Source organism: Vicia villosa, unplaced genomic scaffold, assembly GCF_029867415.1.
Source record: "Vicia villosa cultivar HV-30 ecotype Madison, WI unplaced genomic scaffold, Vvil1.0 ctg.000606F_1_1, whole genome shotgun sequence".
Classification (NCBI taxonomy): Eukaryota; Viridiplantae; Streptophyta; class Magnoliopsida; order Fabales; family Fabaceae; genus Vicia; species Vicia villosa.
In genome coordinates, this window is record NW_026705278.1 from 266897 (window position 1) to 288103 (window position 21207).

Sequence of the window (21207 nt, forward strand, 5' to 3'; positions counted from 1 at the left end):
TTCTTCTGCGACCTAAGTTGGAGCCATTGTTTGGACCCTACCTTGATACAAGAAAATGGCACGACCGTTGGAAAAGATCTCTGATATTAACGATGAAAAGGAACTTTGGAAAGTTGCTGTTAAGATACATCACAAATGGAGTGTCATCTCTAACAACAAGGAACATTTTGAGATGGTTGTTTATGATTCTGAGGTTAGTTTCAACATTTTTGCGAAAAGTTATATTCCTCTTTTCTTTTGTGTAAACCGTGTGTCTTTGTTCTAATAGGTATATATTTTGCAACTTGGAGGTGTTCAACAGTGTATTTATTGTGTTTGTTATCGCTTGCTGAGGACAGCATTCTTATGGTTTTTTTGATATTGATGGTTTTTGTTTCTTTTGTTTTTTTAGGGAAGTGATATCCATGTTATCGTACCTCCCATATATAGGCAGAATTTTGATTCACTGTTTGTTGTTAATGATACTTACACTATTGCAAACTTCCAAGTTCAGCTGAATGATCTGCTGTTCAAACCTTCTGCTCACAAGTACGTCCTTAAATTTACTGGTGGGACAAAGTTTGGGGATAGAAATGTCCATCAGATTCAGGAAAAAGCTTGCAGACTCACACCTTTTCTTGATATTTTAACCGGGAAATGGATTAAAGATCAACTTTTAGGTTAAACTCTATTTACGTTTTCATACAACTTTTCTTGATATCTGATTTTCTATGTAGAACTCTGCATCTCATATTTGGTTTAACCTGATGCACGTTTAACCAATGACCTGTACAGATGTTATCGGAGTGGTTGATGAAATAGGGTACACGCAGGTCCAGGTGGGTAGCAAAAAGCAACAGGTCAACTTCGTGATCCGCGACTTGAGGTTTAAAGTTTGTTTGTTACCTTACATACATGTTAATGGTATCCCTTTATATCTTTTATGTTTACTGACATCATAGTTTAAATGGCATTTTCTGTAGCAACAACACTATAACAGTTACGTTATGGGAGGCGTACGCGGTGCAGTTTATGAACTACGTTGAACAGCAGGTCGATACTGCAATTCTTGTTGTGATTATGATTCAATATGCCAAAGTCAAAGAAGCTTTTGGTATAAATTACTCCCATACTGGTTCCTACGGTTCATAACGTGTGTTTTATGTTTTGAAGTACATATTCTTATTAAGTTATTTTGTCTTTTCAGGCAAATATCCTTTGTCTGTTACCAATACTTACAATGTCACCAAACTGGCTATTAATGAAGACATGGAAACAATCAAACAATTTGCTAAAATGTCCTGACTTGATTTATTACAATTTCCTGCACTTTGTATCATCCTTCTTAATTGACTCTGACAATGTATTTTCATCGTCAGGCTTACACAGGATACTATAGTGGCTGTGTCGGGACTTCGCAGCCAGCAGTCTCAGGGAAGGTCGCAAAACTCCTACAGTTCTCGCCAATCACCTACCCAAAAATTGTTGTCTAATGTTGTTCTTCTTCCTCTTGACCAAATCGTTAAACTCAAAGACGTACTAATGTTTCAATTTTTTTCATTTATTGTCTAACTGTTATTACATTTGAATTTCTGTTTACCCCCCTTTTGTAAACACAGACTACTTTTTGTGCTACGGTTGCCACAATTACAAAAATCTTTGCCTCTAAATATGGATGGTACTACCAGGCATGCCATGAATGCCCGAACAAAGTCACTGGTGATAAACCTCCCTACAAGTGTGTCAAGGGACATGACACAGAAACTGCCATTTTCAGGTATAAACACCAATTAATTATCCTATCGACTGATTTTCACACCATCTTTGTCTGTGAAATGTGAACTTACATATTTATATCCCTCAAACTTAGGTATAAAATTGAGGTTGGTGTTCTTCATGCTGGTACAAAATGCAAGTTTGTTTTGTGGGACAAAGAGAGTGAGGACCTATTGGAAGTATCGGCTTCTCATATGCGCGAAACCATGTTTAAGGTACCACCTAATATATCATTGATGATTTTAAAAAACATACTGGTACATATAGGTTCTTTAATTACTGCATATAATTGCTCTCAGTTTATATTTTCAAATTTATGTAGGCTGGAATATTTGATCCCCTCGATTTTCCACTGGCACTTGACAAGCTCCTGAATCTGGAGCTTGCCTTCAAAGTCAAGTGGCAACCAGATTGGTCTAATTGCTCGGTCATCATGTTAGTTAAAGATAAACCTATTGTGGATCAACTCAAAGCTGAATGGGTGGATGCAACTACAGTTAATACACAACAGCTTTCCACCCCTGTCAACCATGTAACACTTGTCTTGTGTTGTGTCTAACGTTGTCTTCTAATTTAGTTGAATACATGTCAGGCAAACTATCTGAATTTCTTGTATTGGTTTATTTTTTAGATCAAAGAGAGTGTTGATGAGGCCGTTCCTATTGATGATTCCGACATTGTTACGGTGTGGTTTTGAGTCCTATACAAATGCCACTTTTTTTCACCCATAAAATCTCTTCGTTCTCACTTATTTTTATCTGCAGGATCCTGAAATAACTTCAAAATTGCACTGTGAACCAGTCACACCTACGGCTAAAAGACAGAGCCCCGATCCATCCATTGAATCTACAGGTCATGCAACACACAGCGAAGGAGATTTGTCTTCGACTAAACTTAAGAAACAGACCAGAATCACTAGGAAATTAGTGAAGATTGAAAAATAGTTTAAAAGGTTTTCCTGGCTGCTGTTAATTAGGGCCATTTATGTAAGAAATCTATTTTGAATCTACCTCTTTTGGTGTAATATTACATTATTAAACGACTACCTCATTTTGTGGGACCATATATGTAAGGATTCTATTATGAACCTACATTTTTGATTGTAATATTACATTTGCCTCTTCATTAGGGTCTTTTTATGTAAGGATTATATTCCACTACTGTTCGATCAATATAATGAATGTTACGGTATCATACTACTCTCAATCCTATGTAACGTATGGTTTCTGTAATACTCCACTGTCTGATCATTTAAATCGTTAATCGACGGCATTGTTTGACCCAGCTATTTCAAAAATTACTGCTGCATATCTTTGTTTCAAAGAGACAGCCAATTTCCAAACTTTTTATCTTTTATCTTTCGTATCTCACTAATCTAATGATGTACTTAAACACCCTCGCAAATAGTTACTTTTCCTCTGCCTAAAAATCCCAGGAACCGGACAGGACAAATATATGCTAATTTCTAACTTGATATGGATTATTATATGACGATACATTCATTTATGCTCTATTAAAATAACTTTTACCCATGTATCAGGTAGTACAACTAATGTATTTAAATAATAGTTGATTACACACTTACTTGAGAACTTGGGTTTGCTTTATGCTTTTGTGGAAACGTAGCCCCCTTGCAAGTCACCATCCATCCATTCGGGTTCACACCTGCACAATGATTCCCTAAATTGTGAACAAGTACAACCAGCTGCAGCCTATTAACTGGTGCTACTTTTATATAATTTTTTATTGCCCTTACTTTGTTTACTTATGTAGAACATATTCTGAAGAAATTTTATATTATTATTTGAAACTACCCTTATTTCAAATTTGAAAATTTCCCTGGTTTTTCAAAAATGTAATCCTTTTTCCCTCTTTTTTTTTTCCCCATTAACGAACCCATGGTTCCCCCCTTTCTTCAAATAATTTACATGTCTGACTTTTCCTGTTTTCAATTTTAATCAAGGTCCATCCATTTGTTGGCTTTAACTAAATTTCATACAATCAACTTCTTCATTTCAAATATTTCACTTTCAATGGATGCTAACCCCTTTAATGGACATGATTCCACTACAACTCTTGCAAGAAAAAGGAGGATGATTTTGTTGTCTAAAAAGAAACTCGCTAACCATCACCAGAACAAAGAAAACGAACCAACATCAACACCTACTGCTGGTACTTTGGCCGCCTCTTCCAAGGCCACTGCACCAAGATTTCCTCTCCAGCCAACTACCTCTAACGATTCCCACACTCTACCATCTCAACAACATTTAGAGATTTTGCAAAACAAAAAAAGATCAAGAATTATTGCTGCCAATGGGGTGAATCTGTTCAACCGTTTCAACAATGCCGACACTACTCCTTCGTCCCATGTGGGTGAATCATCAAACATCAGCAAGCGTCAAAAAATCACCCAAAAACAACTACTCATTACAACCCCTACTGCTCTTAAAAATTCACACACTTCTCCTGGTATAACAAATCCACATCATGTATCGTATCATAATCCTAATGTAAGTCGAACAAGTTATTCCTCCGATGATACCAATGGAGATTCTGAAGATTGCGACTCATTTGGACACGACTCTGATTCAGATGAATCCGTGGAACCTCAGGATATTTGTGATCAACACAACCAGTGTAAGTTGCTTTTTAACTTCGCTTTACTTACTATACGGTTTAATTGCTACCCCTCTCTTACAAGTTTTTTTCTGCAGCTTATTCTGACTTTGGTGACCCGGTGTGGGAATGTTTAATTTGCCAATCTTGCATGTGGTATGCAGAGCGCAAGAATATGAGAAAAAATACCACTGTTCCAAAATTCGAATTGTGTTGCAGGAGCGGTAAAATTGTTTTACCATACATGAAACAACCACCGTTACTATTAGAAAAGTTACTTCATCACAAAACTGATCCTGAGAGCAAGAACTTTCAGGCCAATATAAGGACATACAACGCAATGTTTTCTTTTACTTCTCCAGGGATGAAATTTGACACCAACATTCCCAAGGGAGGAGGTCCTCCAACGATGCGCCTACACGGTCAAACATGTCACCGGATAGGCAGTCTTGTACCACCGCAGGGTGCGCTGCCAAAATATGCCCAATTGTACATTTATGACACTGACCACGAGATCACGAATAGAATGCGTTGCTTCAAGTAATAAGGATTCTATTCCAAAATTTACCTGAGTCTTTGTCCTATTGCTTAAACAAATAATACCATGTTTGCTATTATGTTTTTCAGGGACAATACATCTATTGAAACATCTGTTGTAGCTAAGTTAAAGAGCATGTTGGATGAAGTTAATGTTCTGGTGAAAGCGTTTAGAATGGCACGTGATATGTTTAAGGCCAATCCATGCGTTGAATTAAGGCTGAAACTAATCAGTGATAGACATGACGATGGTCGTGTGTATAATATGCCAACAGTTGCGGAGGTTGCTGCGCTTATTGTTGGAGATGTTGACACAGGTGAAATGAGAGACCTTGTGGTCCAATACCAGAGTGGTAAATTACAAAGAATTGATGAGTTCAATCCAAGTTATCTTTCATATCAATACCCATTGATTTTTTGCTACGGTGAAGATGGTTACCGAAATAATATCCTTCACAAGTTTCAACATGAGACAACTGTTACAAGGAAGAATAGGCAATCTATCAAGGATTGGCTGTGTTTTCGTCTCCAAGAACGAAAACATGAACCTAAAACATTATTGTACTCAAGGAAACTTTTCCAACAATTTTTGGTTGATGGTTACGCTATGATGGAATCAGAACGTCTCAATTGGCTGCGAAAAAATCAATCAAAATTAAGGTTCGGAAAATACAATAATTTGCAGCAAACGTGTGACCAGGGAGCTCATAATCCAGGTAACAAACAAGGTAAGCGTGTTGTTCTACCTTCTTCATTTGTGGGAAGAAAACGATACATGGATCAACTTTACTTCGATGGTATGGCCATTTCAAGCAGGTTGGGGTTCCTAGATTTGTTTATCACGTTCACATGCAACCCAAATTGGCCTGAGATTACCCGGTTGCTGTCCCCAAAAAACTTAAAACCCCATGACAGGCCTGACATTGTTGCTAAAGTTTTCAACATCAAATTTAAGGAGCTTATGGTTGACCTAACAAAAAAAAATATTCTTGGCAAAGTTATGGCATGTAAGTTTTCCGAACCTTGAAGTTTCTAACTCTTAACTCTTCTTTATTAAGCACAATTACCAGTTCTTTTTGACTAATATATGCAGTTATGTATACAATTGAGTTTCAAAAGAGAGGATTACCCCATGCACACATTTTGATCTTCTTGCACCCCCAGAGCAAGTATCCAACTCCGTCCGACATTGATAACATAATTTGTGCGGAGATTCCTGATCCTGAAGTTCATCCTGTTTTATACGCACTGGTGAAATCCCATATGATACATGGACCGTGCGGTCTTTCTTGGCCTGATTCACGCTGTATGAGAAATCGTCAATGTTCAAAATATTATCCTAAAAATTTCACCGAAAATACAGTTGTTAATGCTGAAGGTTATCCATTATATAGAAGAAGATCACACACCCATGTAATTACAAAAAATAATATCAAGCTAGATAATAGAAATGTTGTCCCCTATAACACTCGGTTATTGTTGAAATATCAAGCACATATTAATATGGAATGGTGTAACCAATGCACTTCTATCAAGTATCTATTCAAATACATTCACAAAGGATATGACAGAATCGGTGCAAGTGTGGTTGCTTCTAAGACAAACAACGGACTACAACATGAATGTGTAGATGAGATCAAGCAATATCTAGATTGTAGGTATGTTTCTCCGAGTGAGGCGTGTTGGCGAATATTTTCATACAAGGTTCATGGAAGGAAACCTGCTGTTGAGCGAATGTTTTTCCATCTCATCGGTGAAAAGGCTGTCTATTATAAAGATTGTGAACAAATGGAGCATGTATTAGAAAGTGCAAGCGTAACAGAATCCATGTTCACGTCTTGGCTTATAGCAAATGCAACATATGCGGAAGCCCGGTCATTAACATATGGTGAATTTGTTACAAAGTTTGTTTATGTTAAGAGAAACAGAATGTGGAAGCCACGTAAAAGAGGGTTCACTATCGGCCGTTTGGTGTGGGTTCCACCGACAACCGGTGAACTTTTCTATTTGAGGATGATGTTGACGGTGGCTAAAGGCCCAACTTGCTATGAAGATATCAGGAGGGTTGGTGAAACACAATATGATACCTTTAGAGAAGCATGCTTTGCTATGGGATTCTTAGATGATGATCGAGAATACATATGTGCGTTAAAGGAGGCAAGCGCTTGGGGTACAGGTCATTATCTTAGAAAGCTGTTTGTTGTTATGCTCTTATCAGGTGCTGTAAACCGTCCTGCCCATGTATGGAAGGAATCATGGATTATATTATCCGATGGTCTCTTGTACGAACAAAAACAAATTGCCAACAATCCAGGTACACAACTTTGACATTGCATGCTACTTATTTTCTTAACTACCACGTAATGTATCATATTGTTGTGATCATGCTACAATATAACGATGCCTTCTTACTACAAACCACAGATTTAACATTACCGGATGATGCAATCCAGCAGCTGACATTGATAGAGATTGAAAAAATGCTGCAACTGAACCATCGCACCCTGCATGATTTCAAGCCCATTCCTTATCCGAATGACTATGTTATTCAACAACTGGGAAACCGGCTCATTTACGATGAAAGGCAGTACAATATCCAGGACATGAAGGCGGAATTTGATAACCTCTTCAAGTGTCTCACTGGTAATAAGCTCAAAGATTAACATTATTCTTATTATTATATTTCAGGCTTAGGTCAAAATATATCAACATGTATCTAATTATATACTTTTTCTTATTATGGTCTTTACAAGACGAACAGAGGAAGATATTTGACCAAATCATGGATGCCATCAACAAACAACAAGGTGGTGTCTTCTTCCTACACGGTTACGGCGGAACCGGTAAGACATATATGTGGAGAACACTTGCAAGTGCACTGAGATCTAAGCATGAGATTTTTCTAACTGTTGCAACAAGTGGGATAGCATCTCTTCTGTTGCCAGGGGGTCGTACAGCTCATTCTAAGTTCAAGTTGCCAGTTCCATGTCTTGACAACTCAACTTGCAAAATTAATTTCAATGACCCTAGCGCTGGTCTTCTAAGGGAGGCAAAGCTGATTATATGGGACGAAGCCCCGATGGCACACAAATATTGTTTTGAAACGCTGGACAGGACTTTGAAGGATGTCATGAGTAGTTACGGTAACTCGGAAACTATTTTCGGAGGCAAGGTCGTGATTTTTGGTGGGGATTTTCGTCAGATATTACCCGTTGTACCTGGAGGAAGTCGTTCTGACATTGTCCATTCAACAATTAATGCCTCCTACATTTGGCATTATGTAAAAGTCTTGAATATGACCAAAAACATGCGTCTATCCTCCGGACCAACTGAACAAGATAAAAAGGAAATTGCGGACTTCTCTAATTGGCTTTTAAAGATAGGAGAGGGACGAATTTCTGAACCTAACGACGGCTATGCTAACATAGACATACCACCCGAACTTTTAATTACGGACTTCGATGATCCTATTCAAGCTATAGTGGATAGTACATATCCTGATTTCTTAAATTGTTACCAATCAAGTGATTATCTAAAAAATAGGGTCATTCTTGCTTCAACTTTGGACATTGTTGACAGTATCAATGACCATATCCTTGCCATTATGCCAGGTTTAATTTACCTTTACTTTTATCCACGTTCTTGCTTCCACTTTATTTTGTTATGTCTTTCCTAATGGATAGTTTTACAGGGGAAACAAGAGATTACTACAGCTCTAACTCAGTTGATCGATCGGAAATCCATGATAGCAACATTCTTCAGGTCCTTAGCCCAGAATTCCTCAGCTCCTTAAGAACCTCCGGCCTACCCAACCATCACTTAAAGTTAAAGGTTGGAACACCGATCATGCTTATGCGAAACATTGATCAATCCCAAGGTCTGTGTAATGGGACAAGGCTTATAATAACCAATATGGCTGCTCATGTGCTTGAGGCCAAATTGATGGGTGATCAAAATAATGGGAAGGTTATATACATCCCGCGAATGGATATGTCCCCGTCTCAATCTCCTTGGCCATTCAAGTTATCGAGACGTCAATTTCCTGTTATTGTAGCCTACGCCATGACCATTAACAAATCACAAGGGCAATCGTTGGATTGGGTTGGACTGTATATACCTCGGGATGTTTTCACACATGGACAGATTTATGTTGCCGTTTCACAAGTTACAACTAAAAGAGGTATCAAGATTTTGATACATGATGATAAAAACCACCCAAAGCATTCAACATGTAATGTTGTATATAAGGAGGTTTTTAACAACATCTAGGCGGTACGTATATTTCTTTTTACCAGTATTTATTTCTCACTAATTGTTAATAAAATTTTCTAACCCGTACAAACTGTGGTTTTTCTACCCTTTCAATGTCCTTATTCCGCATTCTAATACAAAATACCTTCCTATGCAGATCACGCGAAGTTCAGAGGAGCCCATCCAAATTAAACACAAACACTTCACTTTTTATTTTTGACGGTCAACGTTTCTTTGCATACATGACTGTATCACTTATCTTTATTTCCAGTAAAATACTCAATTCCTCTAAATATTGAATGCCTACCGAAAACTGCAAAAACATACAATAACATCATAAAATGAATTTAACATCTATGCAACTACAATCAATTTTCATTTTATATCCACACAAACCAACGAATCATAATCAATACAATTTGCATTTTTTACCTGAGGATGCAATGTGAACTTTAATGCTTCACTCCGTAGCAATGCTAGGAGCTTCATCTTAGGCAACTTCCATATTCCGTTATTCATGATATCTGTGCACCAGTTGTTTTGTGCCCTGTTTTCTTCCACCTGTGTGTATAATAAGTTTTCCTCTTCAACATAACCATTTCAATAATGCATCATTTGTTTGTTCCGATATTTACTTTCACGTGGGACTCTACTTTGGCATGGCATGGTCACGTGAAGTTGGAATATATTCTGCCAGCAAGATTTTTGTTTTTTTGACAGCTGCTTTGAGGCAAAACAGGCCCACCACATATCACATGCTAATCGAATCTATTCCTTATGTCCTGCATATCAATTCCTAAAACTATTCACATGCAATGGGTCCAAGATAATTTTCATTATTAAAGTCACATGCACTATTTTATATGGAATCCTATGCAGAATATTTAACAATACTTGGGGTGACTATTCAACTTTGGTATCCTATGGTTTTCCCTTTATATATGGTCCCTCAAGTTGTGAGCATAAATCAAATACATCCAATTCTCATTTTCTACCCCAGGAACAACCACAACAAATTTCATATGGCTTTGATGGGAAAACTTACTCACAGTGACTTGGAATACTCCTTCACAATAGCTAAGTTATCTGAACAGGTTACAACTTATGTTTATGTTTACTGCCTTGGCTTTATTTTATAACTTGACATGGCACCTGATTTTCCATTCTTTTTTAACTTCTATATTAATTGGCAGAAATATCCAGAAATTGAACCGAAGTTCATATGTCGTTTTGGCAACAACATAACAAAAACATGGACCATCCTCAACAACCAAGGTGTGCATCACGTCCTAATCTATAACAAGGATGAAATTCATCCACTTATAATTAGTGGATGGAAAGACGTTGAAGATTTTTATAATTGCCCGGCCAATGCCGTTCTTGAGGTGGGTTACTATATGGATGATAATTTTAGCATCCTCAACATAAAAAATATAGTGGATATCGAGCAATTGCCCTATTACCATAGCAGGTTTTGGGGAGCTGACAACATTATGGTTTTCGACCTTGGTCTAACAAATGTTGAACTATGTCAAACAAAGTTGGTAGGTACAAACTGTGATTTCAACTTTCTTAAAACTGTTTTTAATATTTTTGCGTTGATTTTATTATTTTTCTACAATCTTCAGAGATTGGAGGAAGACTTTGCGGCACTTTTAAAAGATTACAACTACAACTGTCTCAACTTGTGCTGTGATAATGGTACGAGGACAATCCTGAATTTGGCATACATAAACACTACGTACCCGACAAAGTTAGGACCTGACTGGGAAGAATTTTGTCAAACCAATATGTTCAAAGTTGGTGACACTATTAGGTTTAGATTTGATATCAGGTCTCCAAATAAAAAATGTCATGTATATAAAATCCATTGACTAATCATATTTGCTTTAATTCCATGTTAGAATATTAACATTTGCGCATAACATTATTATAATCGCATACTAATTTTTCTATTACGTTATTTAGCTTTTTTTTAACTATCTTAATGGATACAGACGAATTGTGGTGCCTAATGACAGTAACACACCATCTATAACCCAACAAAACTTTCGTTCATGCTTAATATATATAATTCCGTTAACCAACGCCACACCATGCAACTAATGCATGGAAACTCATTAACGTACATGTACAAACATGCCATAACTTACCAATTTCACTAAATTCCTATCTGATTTCAATATTCAACTACAAAAGGGTAGAAAAAGTTATAACACAAAACCTTGCAGTACAATGTGATTAAGTGTAACTTACAAAACAGCCACCAACATTAAATATACCATAATTAATACCAACTTAAGTTCATAAATACTTCTATTAAATTGACAAAAAAAGTTCAGTGAGAACCTATGTAAGTCACAACCTTCTTTAATTTCTCACACCAAAAAAACATATTAAGGTAGTAGTCAATGATAATCAATCTCAACCTTCAACGATTCACAACGGTAACCACTATTCTCGATGCACGAGCACTGCGAACAGCAAAAACCAGCTTGTCTCCTTTTTTAAGTCCCCTCTCTTTGGCAAACTCATACCACCCCCGTCCTATGAACCTCACAACCTTATTCTTCTTCTCTATAAGGTGGACTTCACAAGCATAGTGTTTTCCTGTATCAACATCGTGAATCTGTAGCACTTCATCGTCCTTCAATAAATCGATACCAACAACTTCGTGAGGGATTTCCTTCAGAATAAAACATTGCTGTAAGTCCAACATTTCATGGCCCAACTCATTGTTAGTAATAATGTGTCATATTATTCTAAAATGAACTACTCACCAGCATATGTTTTGTAACTGTTTCACCATAATTTACTTTCAATTTCCATACATGGTATGTTGTGGTCCTGCCAACTACGTTGTCTTTCCTCTCATCTTCGTCTTCTGAACTGTTAATAAAAATAAGTTAAATAAGCAGCTTTTATTTCCATACTATAACATTTTACATTTATGAGATTAATGAAATTTATGTTAACCAATACCTATCACTGTCTGAGGATATGGAAATACATGCTGACCCTTTACCTATCACACTTTTCATTTTCTTCGAAACCCTAACTTCTTTTGAAAAATCACACCCACTACCTATAACACTTTTCATTTTCTTCGAAACTTGATATTCGTTTGGGAACTCACCCTTTTGAATCGCACTAACCTTAGCATCCTCTGCATCAACTACACAGCCAATCAACTCACATCCTTTTTTCACAATATTCGGGTTCTCGGATGAGTTACCAGCTTCATTTCTCCTTTTGGTACCAGAACAACCGACAACCCTGGTACCCTGTTTCGAACCCTTTTCCTTTTCGCTTTCAACCTGGCTGTTCTGGACGAACAATTCCATCTCTTTATCAATCTTCATTCTTCTCCATCTCGCCTCCGCCTCAATTGATTGAAGTGACCTACATATTTATTTTATAGGTTAGAACAAGTAATTAATGCAACCAGTTTTGTTAATGCCAAACCAATAACATATGAGAAAACAGTCTTTATGCAGTACACTAAACATAACCCAACAAATTACTCACCTTTCTGGTCTTTTACCGTGAAATGGGTTCCCGTAACCATTGTTGGCCATTTTTCAACTGGTTGGTGAACAGTTAATATGAAAGACTCCAAATTTCTCGCGTTCAACAATACCCGCAGCCGAATACAATGTTTTTGCCCTAATTTGCGTTAATTATTTCTTCATCATACTTACTCTGCAGACAATGGGTCAATACACTATACCTAAAGCCCAGCTTATTCTACAGCCCAATATTGTAATAATTATTTTTACAAGACATTTTTGGGAACAATGCAATACTCTTTTTTTATATGGTATAACTTATTATCGCCATTGTCTCTATTACAACACTAACCATTAAGGTACTATAATTTGTATGGGTAACAACATGAACGCCTTTTTTTTTTAAATTGTTGATACTTACTTTGGGAACAATGGATCAATATGAATGACCTAAAGCCCACGTTATTCTTCAGGCCATTGTTGTAATAACATGTTTTTCCCAATTGTTTAGTTGGAACGATGCAAATAATCTTATTTTTCATGAATTAAGTTTTTATCTCTATTGTCTATACTCCAATACTGACCATTATTGGTCTTTGCTTTTTATGGGTTACAATATAATTTCATTTAATATTATTTCATAATATTAAATATTTTAATCTTCCAATAATTACATTATTCTTATTTAAATATGAGTTTTATATTCAATATAAATTACATCCATAAGTATTAAACACATCGTTGTTTATTCTATAAACTTTTAAGTACCACACTATCTATTGTATTAAACACAAGGATATTTTTTCTATAAACTTTTAAGTACCACACTATCTATTTTTCTTAATACTAACCTTATATAATTACCTGTAACATGTCATTTAATTCGTCATATAAACTAATCTACATAACTTATTTATAAGTTATTCTTTCTATTATACTTATCCATTAAAATATTCATTTCATCTTTTAATTTACCAAAAAATCATCAGCCTTTTAATAACAACTACTACATTCCATCCAATTTTTTTATTAAAACAAAAACAATTTCTTTAATAACCCATGTCATAGATATAATATATAGACTAAAATCTCACAGGAATCCAATGTAACCTAAACAAAATACTACAAAATGTACTTGAATTACCATATGCCATAACAAACACATTCCAAGTTTGGTTGTCCAGAATTATATTACAACAACATTAATTTAGAAACTCTTAATAAAACCACTTAATACACAGTAGGCCATAACAAACACAACTTCAAGGCATCAGGTCCTTCACTAATTCCGACGACAAACAGATACGAGAATTTCTTCCACAGGAGGGTACCTTATGGTGAAATGCAAAACATCACCTTTCTTGAACTCTAGGCTCTTGGCAAACTCATACCAACCCCTGCACAGAAACATCTCTTTTTTCCCATCTCTCTTCTTCAGGACACATTTATAGCCCTTCTGTCTGTCTGTGTCATACAACATGATGTTGTTCTTGCCTTCCAAGTTACAAACAGTGATTACCTCAGCAGGAATTTGCTACAATTTAAGATACATTGCTCGAATTAAAATTTCCTAAAGGAAAATCTTAGAATAACTTTATAAATCATGTCATACACATGTAGACTTTAACTTAAGAACTTACAAGAACCTGAGTCCCCATTGTTGCTGGCTTGGTGACCTCCATGATCCAGTTTTGTTCCTTTTCCATTACAGCTGCCTCATACTCTTGGCTGAATGTAATTGTAGCATTATCAAACATTTATATAATAATAATCAACTAAATTCTATTACTATAACATAGCAGGTTGTCAAAATCTATGTTTTAATGCCTTATATAAATTATATAAATCAATTTTAACATTTAGTGTCTCACTTTTGATTTGGATTACCTTCTAAATATTAACATAAATTTTTATATATACCTTTTCACATGAGATGAAATAGAAACGTCGTCCTCTTCGTCCTCTACCATTACTTCTTTCCCTTTCCTAACAGATCTCCTATCTTTCACACTGCCACTGGGTCCATATTGCTTCTTGCTGCTGTTGTCCCGCTTTGTGCACCCTGTGCCATCCATCCCTTCCCTACAACAACAACAAACACATTAAAACCGTCTTCCTAATTATTCCACATTAGGAAGATTATTATAATACATTTTATTTGTAACTATGAAATAGTTACTCTAACTTTTACCTTTCTTCAACTCTTGTGCTATGTCCTTTCTTGGTCATTTGCCTCTTCTTAGACTTTTCCATTTCTTTACCAACCTGTTCTTCCCTACATACAGAAGAAAATCAAAAGAAACTTGTATCAACACATTTATACAATTATCACACCGCTTTTATCCTTATGTATTACCTACTTAAGGTCATCTTCTTCCTTTAATATGTCCAGCAGTTAAATTAATTCATATGGCTTCTCACATACCCATAATAACTATCAACTAAAATCAAAGTAACTCAGTTAACCAGATGGTGTAAAGCTTTTACCTTTCGGAGTCAGAGGATAATACTATCACATGACATTCAGCCTTTCTAATGGACTTCCTTTTCCTATCGCCAGAACAAATAACACCCTCACCTGCAGCAATGCCTACAGCAGTTCCAGAATGGGCGGATTGCCATCCTGCCTTCCATTTTATGGAACAAAGTCGTTTGTCAAGAATTGCCATTACACGCCGAAAGTGGCTCTCGCGTTTCCAGAAGCATCCAACCCACTTCCTGCGGTTGCCTCTCTCCCAACCTCTCCTCCATTTACCTGCTTGAGTTATCAGTTGCACCACCCTCCGAATCTCAATCTCCCTTTTCACTCTTTCCCATGTGTTCTCCCTTGCGAGTTGCTGTATCGTTCTGAAATTTCAACAAACAATTTAAACCTAAAATATGATAAACAGGAACAATGAACTCATACGAAAGTAAGCACTTGAAAGGTGTTCACGTTTAAGCAAATTCTGCATAAATAAACAATTAAGATGAAAACTGAAATCATACTCAAATATAACTACATGCAACTAACCGTTGGGGGATGTCATATGGCCCGGAATCTGTCATTGCACCGCGAGATCGTTCGTTGCTCCGTCGACACAGCCTTCGTCACCGTCCAGAAACCCTAACGTTTGAGGAAAAGACTAACTGAACATATGCTTCCAACCTATATATCACCTTCTGTTGCATGTGTTTGTCTTGGGCCCTTTAGTACTATATTTAGCCTAATATCCTTATCTTGGGCCCATTAGATTTTGTACTTTTTTGTCCTTTTTAAAAAAAACAAATTCTGTTGCAACTATTAAATCATATACATTACAAAATGGTTTTTAGTACTTTGTGATGTCAAGTATATTTATTATAAACTATATTTATTGGTTTTTTTTTTGCCCTATTTGTATCTCATTTTTTTCTTTCCAAGTTTTGACTTATTGGACCTACTAATTTTAACTACATAAATAATATAAATAATTTAAAAACTCATCCTATTATTTTTTTTTCCTACACATTTTTTATATAAACCTATGTTTTTTTCATTGTTTTATTTACTAATAACCCTTTTTTCCGATTTTATTTCGTTTACTAAATATATGTATAAACAAAGTTATTAACCTACACAATTTATTTATTCCATTCTAATATTATTTCTATTTTCTATTCTTTAAGAAAACGATACACAAAACGACACCAGAACCCGTGCGGACGCACGGGTTTCCCACTAGTTGAAAATAAAATTTGAACAAATGGTCATGGATTATACAACGGGCCTTCCACGAATTGCTACTAACTCCTGTGTGAACCCATGGATCCACGTTTTTGGTATACAAAACCTTAACAAAAATGTGATATAAAATTCTCCTTAGGCCCATTATCATTTTTCTTGCAACAAAATCCTTAACAAAAATCTGAAAATATGGACCTCTCCCCTGGGCCTGCGAATTGCTTCTGGTTCACCCCCCTTGGCCCATGACACTGCACCAGTTTTTGGCAAATCAATCTACAACAAAAATCCCTTAGGGCCTCTCGGTTGGGCCTGCATCCGATTTACTAATCACGCCCATTAATCCAGTTTGCACCCCCTGTTTCCTTTAATAGATTTAGGTTTTAACTAGATTTTTCCTATTTCTTTTAGATGATAAAAATACTAATTCTCTTCCTTTTACTTTTAGACTTCAATACTAATTTTCGTCATATAAAAAAATGTTCATAAAAAATATTAGTTTTAGGCTATTTGTTTTTTAGTCTTTTTACTTGACTTGTAATTCAATTTCTCTCATAAAAATCAACATAAAAATAATAGTACTTTTAATTCACTTTTACTATATTTTCTACTTGTTCTTTTTCATGCTCTTATGCTATTTTCATATACTCCACTTTTTGCTTTATTTTTCATGTGTCTTTTAAATCCTAACCTTAGGTAGAAACCATGATAACATTAGGTAGAAATTCCCTTCATACTTAGGCTAGTTTCTTTTCCTTTTCAACATAAAACATCTAATAAATATCAAAATAAAACCCCTTTAAAACATACAAAGAAAACACTAAAAAACATTAATAAAAAAGTGAAAATCATTAAAAAGGGAATGGAAGCTTGAACATCCCTTGCTTAAGGGAATGTTCGAGTGCTTGGATCTCCCTTGCTTAAGGGTTCCATTCAGACGTAAGTTCCCAACTTCTAAAAAACACCAACCAAAGAGTAACTCGAGTTTCCCTTGCTTAAGGGATTTCCTCGAAACGCTCAAAGTCTCTCTCTCATCTCTTTCTCTTAAGGGCACCGTTATTTCCGCTCGTACGCATCGTAGGTCGATCCCTTATGCAAGAGCGCGAACGTTAACGCCGCCCAACTAAAAAACACAAAAACAAACAAAACTATGGAGCCGAACTACGGCGCTCTGATTCCTGAAAGGGATACGTAGGCATCAAGTCGCGGGGCTTGAACGAGCACATTTGTAAATACTTCCTTCTTTTCCCCGTATTTCTTTTTGCATTCATTCGCATATAGACATAAACATAGTACACACCCTTTAGATAGAAACAAACATAGGTGGATACCATCGAGTACGATGGGCGTGAGGGGTGCTAGTACCTTCCCCTCGCGTAACCGACTCCCGTACCTTGATTCTCTGGTCGCAAGACCCTGTTCCTTCCTTTGTTAGGTTTTCTGATATTCCTTTCCCTTATGGGATAAATATATTGGTGGCGACTCTGTTCATTTTTCGCGAGCGTGCGACAGCTGGCGACTCTGCTGGGGACTACCTAAGCAAGTCGATCCTAGCCTTTGTTTGTTTTATTTTATTGGGTGTTTATTTGTTTTTTTTATGTCTATATCTTGTATATATGTTTGCATGTCTATTTTCTGCTTGTATATCCTGTTTATTTCCGCTTGCACATCATGCATCTGGACTATATTATGGGTCCCCGTGGGGGCCACATATTTTTTCTGCTTTGTTTTGCAGGTGGGGGGTTTTTGCGAGGTAAAAGGCCCACTACCCAGGCCAGTGACACATACGATTAGCGTGGATTCTCATGTTGACTCCCGTAGCGCTTGCTATGATCGAGTTTGACATGGGGTACCACAACTGGGCGAGGTTCTTTCATGGAACACTGTGTCTGGAACGCTTGTTGCCTCAAACACTTTGTACCCCATGGGAACTGTAGACCCTAGTGACCATTAGGGACCACTTGTCCGTGTCTAGACTACATACCCGTGAGATTGGGGTGGGACAGGAAACCTTGACTCCTACATACCTTTGGCTCTTCATATTTGAGGTCGGACCTTTATTTGGTCTGTTCTCATGGTGCTTGATATTCTGGTATTCAAAAAGGCGTCGAACCTTTGATCCTGTGACATTTGGCCTGTACAGAGGTTTCACATCAATTATTCAGAGGATTGTGTGGTGGTTACTAAGATTATATGGACCTTGATCCCATGCTTTTGCATCGCATAACATCATTGCTTTATCCACTTCATTTGTGGGGGATCCTAACGTCTGTTTCAAAAAAAAACAAAGAGAGAAAAAAAAAGAAAAAGAAGAGAAAAAATAGAAAAAAGAAAAGATACTCTATACAAAAAAAGAGGCTTTGATTCCAAAAGAGAACAAAAAAAAGTTTGAAAAGACTTTAGGATTCTCCATAAATGAAACATGCATTCATACTATCATGCATTTCATGGTTCTATCAGCAACTTGTGGGGGCCTTTTCTACTCAAATTCTGACTTCAGCAACACAATTGACTTCTCACCGTTACATGCTCAAATGTTGATATTGGAACAACTCTGTGGGTTTTAAATGAGATGAGAACAGAAATAGAGACTGACATGAATCAGTGTATGGAGGTTATTCAAGCGTTTTCTCTTTGACAAGAAGAATTGAGACGAGTTCCTCCTAGGCCAAATGCAAATGTAGATCTCACCCATGAGAAGTTCTTATGTATATGAATGTTTGAAATAATGTTGAGATTCCTATTCTTGGTAAAGAGAGTTCACATCATTGAAGTCTGCAAGTTTCCAATTATTGATATTGGCAAAAGGTTCCACCTCTTGGAGAAAAGATTGAAAGCCATAAAAAGTCGTGACTCCACTGATTCGGATGTTGTTGGTTTGTGCCTAATGCCTGAAATGCAAGGATCATCCACTCTCACTCCTAATGAAGGATACTGAAGCTAAATTGGTAATCATCTCTTGTACATGTGTGGAAGTTGCTTGGGGCTCCCGATCGAGGGATAAGCAAGACGTACTCTTATCTTGAGCATTGCATCATTCGCATTGCTCGAATCCCTTAAAGCGCTACAAATTCCTAGGTGATTTCGTCAAAATCTTCTTTCAAGTGGTAATAAAAAGTGTTCTACACAATGCTTCACATTCTCAAGGTTATACTTCATATCTCAGTTGTCTCTTCTCAGAATTTCCTTCTCAGTGGCCTCCACTTGTTAACAGAGACGAGAAGAATATGAAAAACAAATGGAGGTGATTCTATTGCCTTGTGCCCATTCGTTTCCCTGCTTGTTGGAATTCTAATTGGTTAAGATTCGAGTATTGGGTCTTCTTCACCACAAATAGATCTCCTCAATTTGATGACCATACAAGGTTCTTCCATTTAGGATGGTGATTACTACTCTAGCAACGATACTTGGGGCTCATAATTGAGGGATAAGCAAGACGTACTCTTATCTTGAGCATTGCATCACTCGCATTGCTCGAATCCCTAAAGTAAGGCAAAAATTTACAACTCTTGGGTGACTTCGTTGGAGTTATCTTTTGAAGTAATCTGAAGTGTTTGGAAGAAACACATGACAATGCTAAGTGACTACCATGTTGGAGCACAAAGCCATTCAACTGAGGATTGTGTGTCGTTCACTCCAAGAGGTTCATGTCTCGAAAAGGTATCAAAATTGCAAAAAGTATTCAAGAGCAACAAGTCCAGACGGAGTCAAGTCTCCTCAACAATGGCGGCCATTCAGTTCTTCATTGCATTCTCATTTGTAGCATTTCATTGTTTGTTTAAGCATTTATAGCATGTAAAAACTTGTTAATTTCTGAATGAAAATAAAAATACATTGCTTATGTTTGTCTTGAAGTAATCCATTCGTTTTCACTCATAAAATGTTTTTTGCATACGATACCAACTTTACTAATCATTTGCTTAGGCAAAAAAGCTGAGGGAGAATGATGAAAAATAAAAATGCAAAATCTCTAACCATGTGTTTTTGAATAAAACCCTACTGAGGATGTACAGGCATTGTTTCAAATCCCCAAACACCGGAGATATAAGGGAGATAGACCCTCGTTAACCCCTTTGGGCCTTGAAGTAGGAGTTTCTTTTCTAATCATAAAAAACCCTTATTTTAACCTTGGGGCAGGGTAGTGTTCATTTAACTTGATCGAGTGTTCAAAACTCACCAGAAGGGCATGCATCTAAGGATACAACAATGGTTATCCTCCAAAAGGTTGAGGAATGTCAAAACCGCAATGATCATCCTTATTTCATCAAGAGATGACGATACCACAATGGTAATCCTTCATCAAATCAAAGAAGTGAGGCGGTCGCAATCACCTCCAACGAGTCGAAGATAATGCGAGGTCACACGACTTGTTCAACAAAAAAAAGAGAGCAAAAAAAAATGGCGAAATAAATAATGAAAATAAAAAAAGATGAAAAGAAAATAGCATAAAAAAAAGACGATGAAATTGCCAAGCAAGAACAAAGTCGTGTGATAATGAATCAGAAGAATAAAAGGTGAGCGACCGCCATGTCCAAAGAACCTCATTGATTCTTCAACCATTTCAAAATTCCTTGTGAGGGATGAACACTCGTGTCGAGTTAACTGAACATAGGATTGGAGAACATCACGAAGGGGGTGGGTACAAATAATTTTGAGCCTAAAAATCCTTTGTTTTCTAAAAACCGTGAACCCGGCCAAATTACAACCCTTAAAAGTCCTAATTGAAGTAGGGTTTATTTTGAAAGTGCACTCCGATGAGATAGCGTTTAACTGACTCCCAATGAAGCGAGACACATATCCATGTTGGTATCGTACGCTTGCTTTATCTTCCATATG

At 36.6% G+C, this 21207-nt stretch overlaps 2 protein-coding genes and 1 long non-coding RNA gene across 3 annotated transcripts; all 3 read left to right on the forward strand.

Annotated features, from left to right (window-relative positions):
• The first annotated feature begins 779 nt into the window (after positions 1–779).
• On the forward strand, positions 780–1632 carry LOC131629823 (uncharacterized). The gene is made up of 3 exons (XR_009292134.1): positions 780–865; positions 963–1093; positions 1187–1632. It is a non-coding gene; the product is annotated as an uncharacterized LOC131629823 (long non-coding RNA).
• An 18-nt stretch (positions 1633–1650) lies between these two features.
• On the forward strand, positions 1651–2806 carry LOC131629809 (uncharacterized). The gene is made up of 5 exons (XM_058900607.1): positions 1651–1667; positions 1850–1970; positions 2078–2287; positions 2387–2440; positions 2520–2806. Exons 1-5 carry the CDS (start codon positions 1651–1653, stop codon positions 2697–2699), a joined length of 582 nt encoding a protein of 193 aa, XP_058756590.1. The 3' UTR covers positions 2700–2806.
• A 982-nt stretch (positions 2807–3788) lies between these two features.
• Positions 3789–9177, forward strand: LOC131629810 (uncharacterized). Its single transcript, XM_058900608.1, has 7 exons — positions 3789–4392; positions 4470–4911; positions 4999–5915; positions 6002–7222; positions 7333–7551; positions 7662–8519; positions 8600–9177. The coding sequence occupies exons 1-7, from the start codon at positions 3789–3791 to the stop codon at positions 9175–9177; spliced, it is 4839 nt and encodes a 1612-aa protein (XP_058756591.1).
• The last annotated feature ends 12030 nt before the right edge of the window (positions 9178–21207 follow it).

What these genes read in the sequence shown, in the direction of transcription:
- LOC131629809 (XM_058900607.1), top strand. An exon ending in TGCGCGAAACCATGTTTAAG is followed by an intron (nt 1,971 to 2,077) that starts GTACCACCTAAT and finishes AAATTTATGTAG; the next exon opens with GCTGGAATATTTGATCCCCT. An exon ending in TTTCCACCCCTGTCAACCAT is followed by an intron (nt 2,288 to 2,386) that starts GTAACACTTGTC and finishes TTTATTTTTTAG; the next exon opens with ATCAAAGAGAGTGTTGATGA.
- LOC131629810 (XM_058900608.1), top strand. Translation starts at nt 3,789, where the DNA reads ATGGATGCTAACCCCTTTAATGGACATGATTCCACTACAACTCTTGCA. An exon ending in TCTTGGCAAAGTTATGGCAT is followed by an intron (nt 5,916 to 6,001) that starts GTAAGTTTTCCG and finishes TAATATATGCAG; the next exon opens with TTATGTATACAATTGAGTTT. An exon ending in ACAAATTGCCAACAATCCAG is followed by an intron (nt 7,223 to 7,332) that starts GTACACAACTTT and finishes TACAAACCACAG; the next exon opens with ATTTAACATTACCGGATGAT.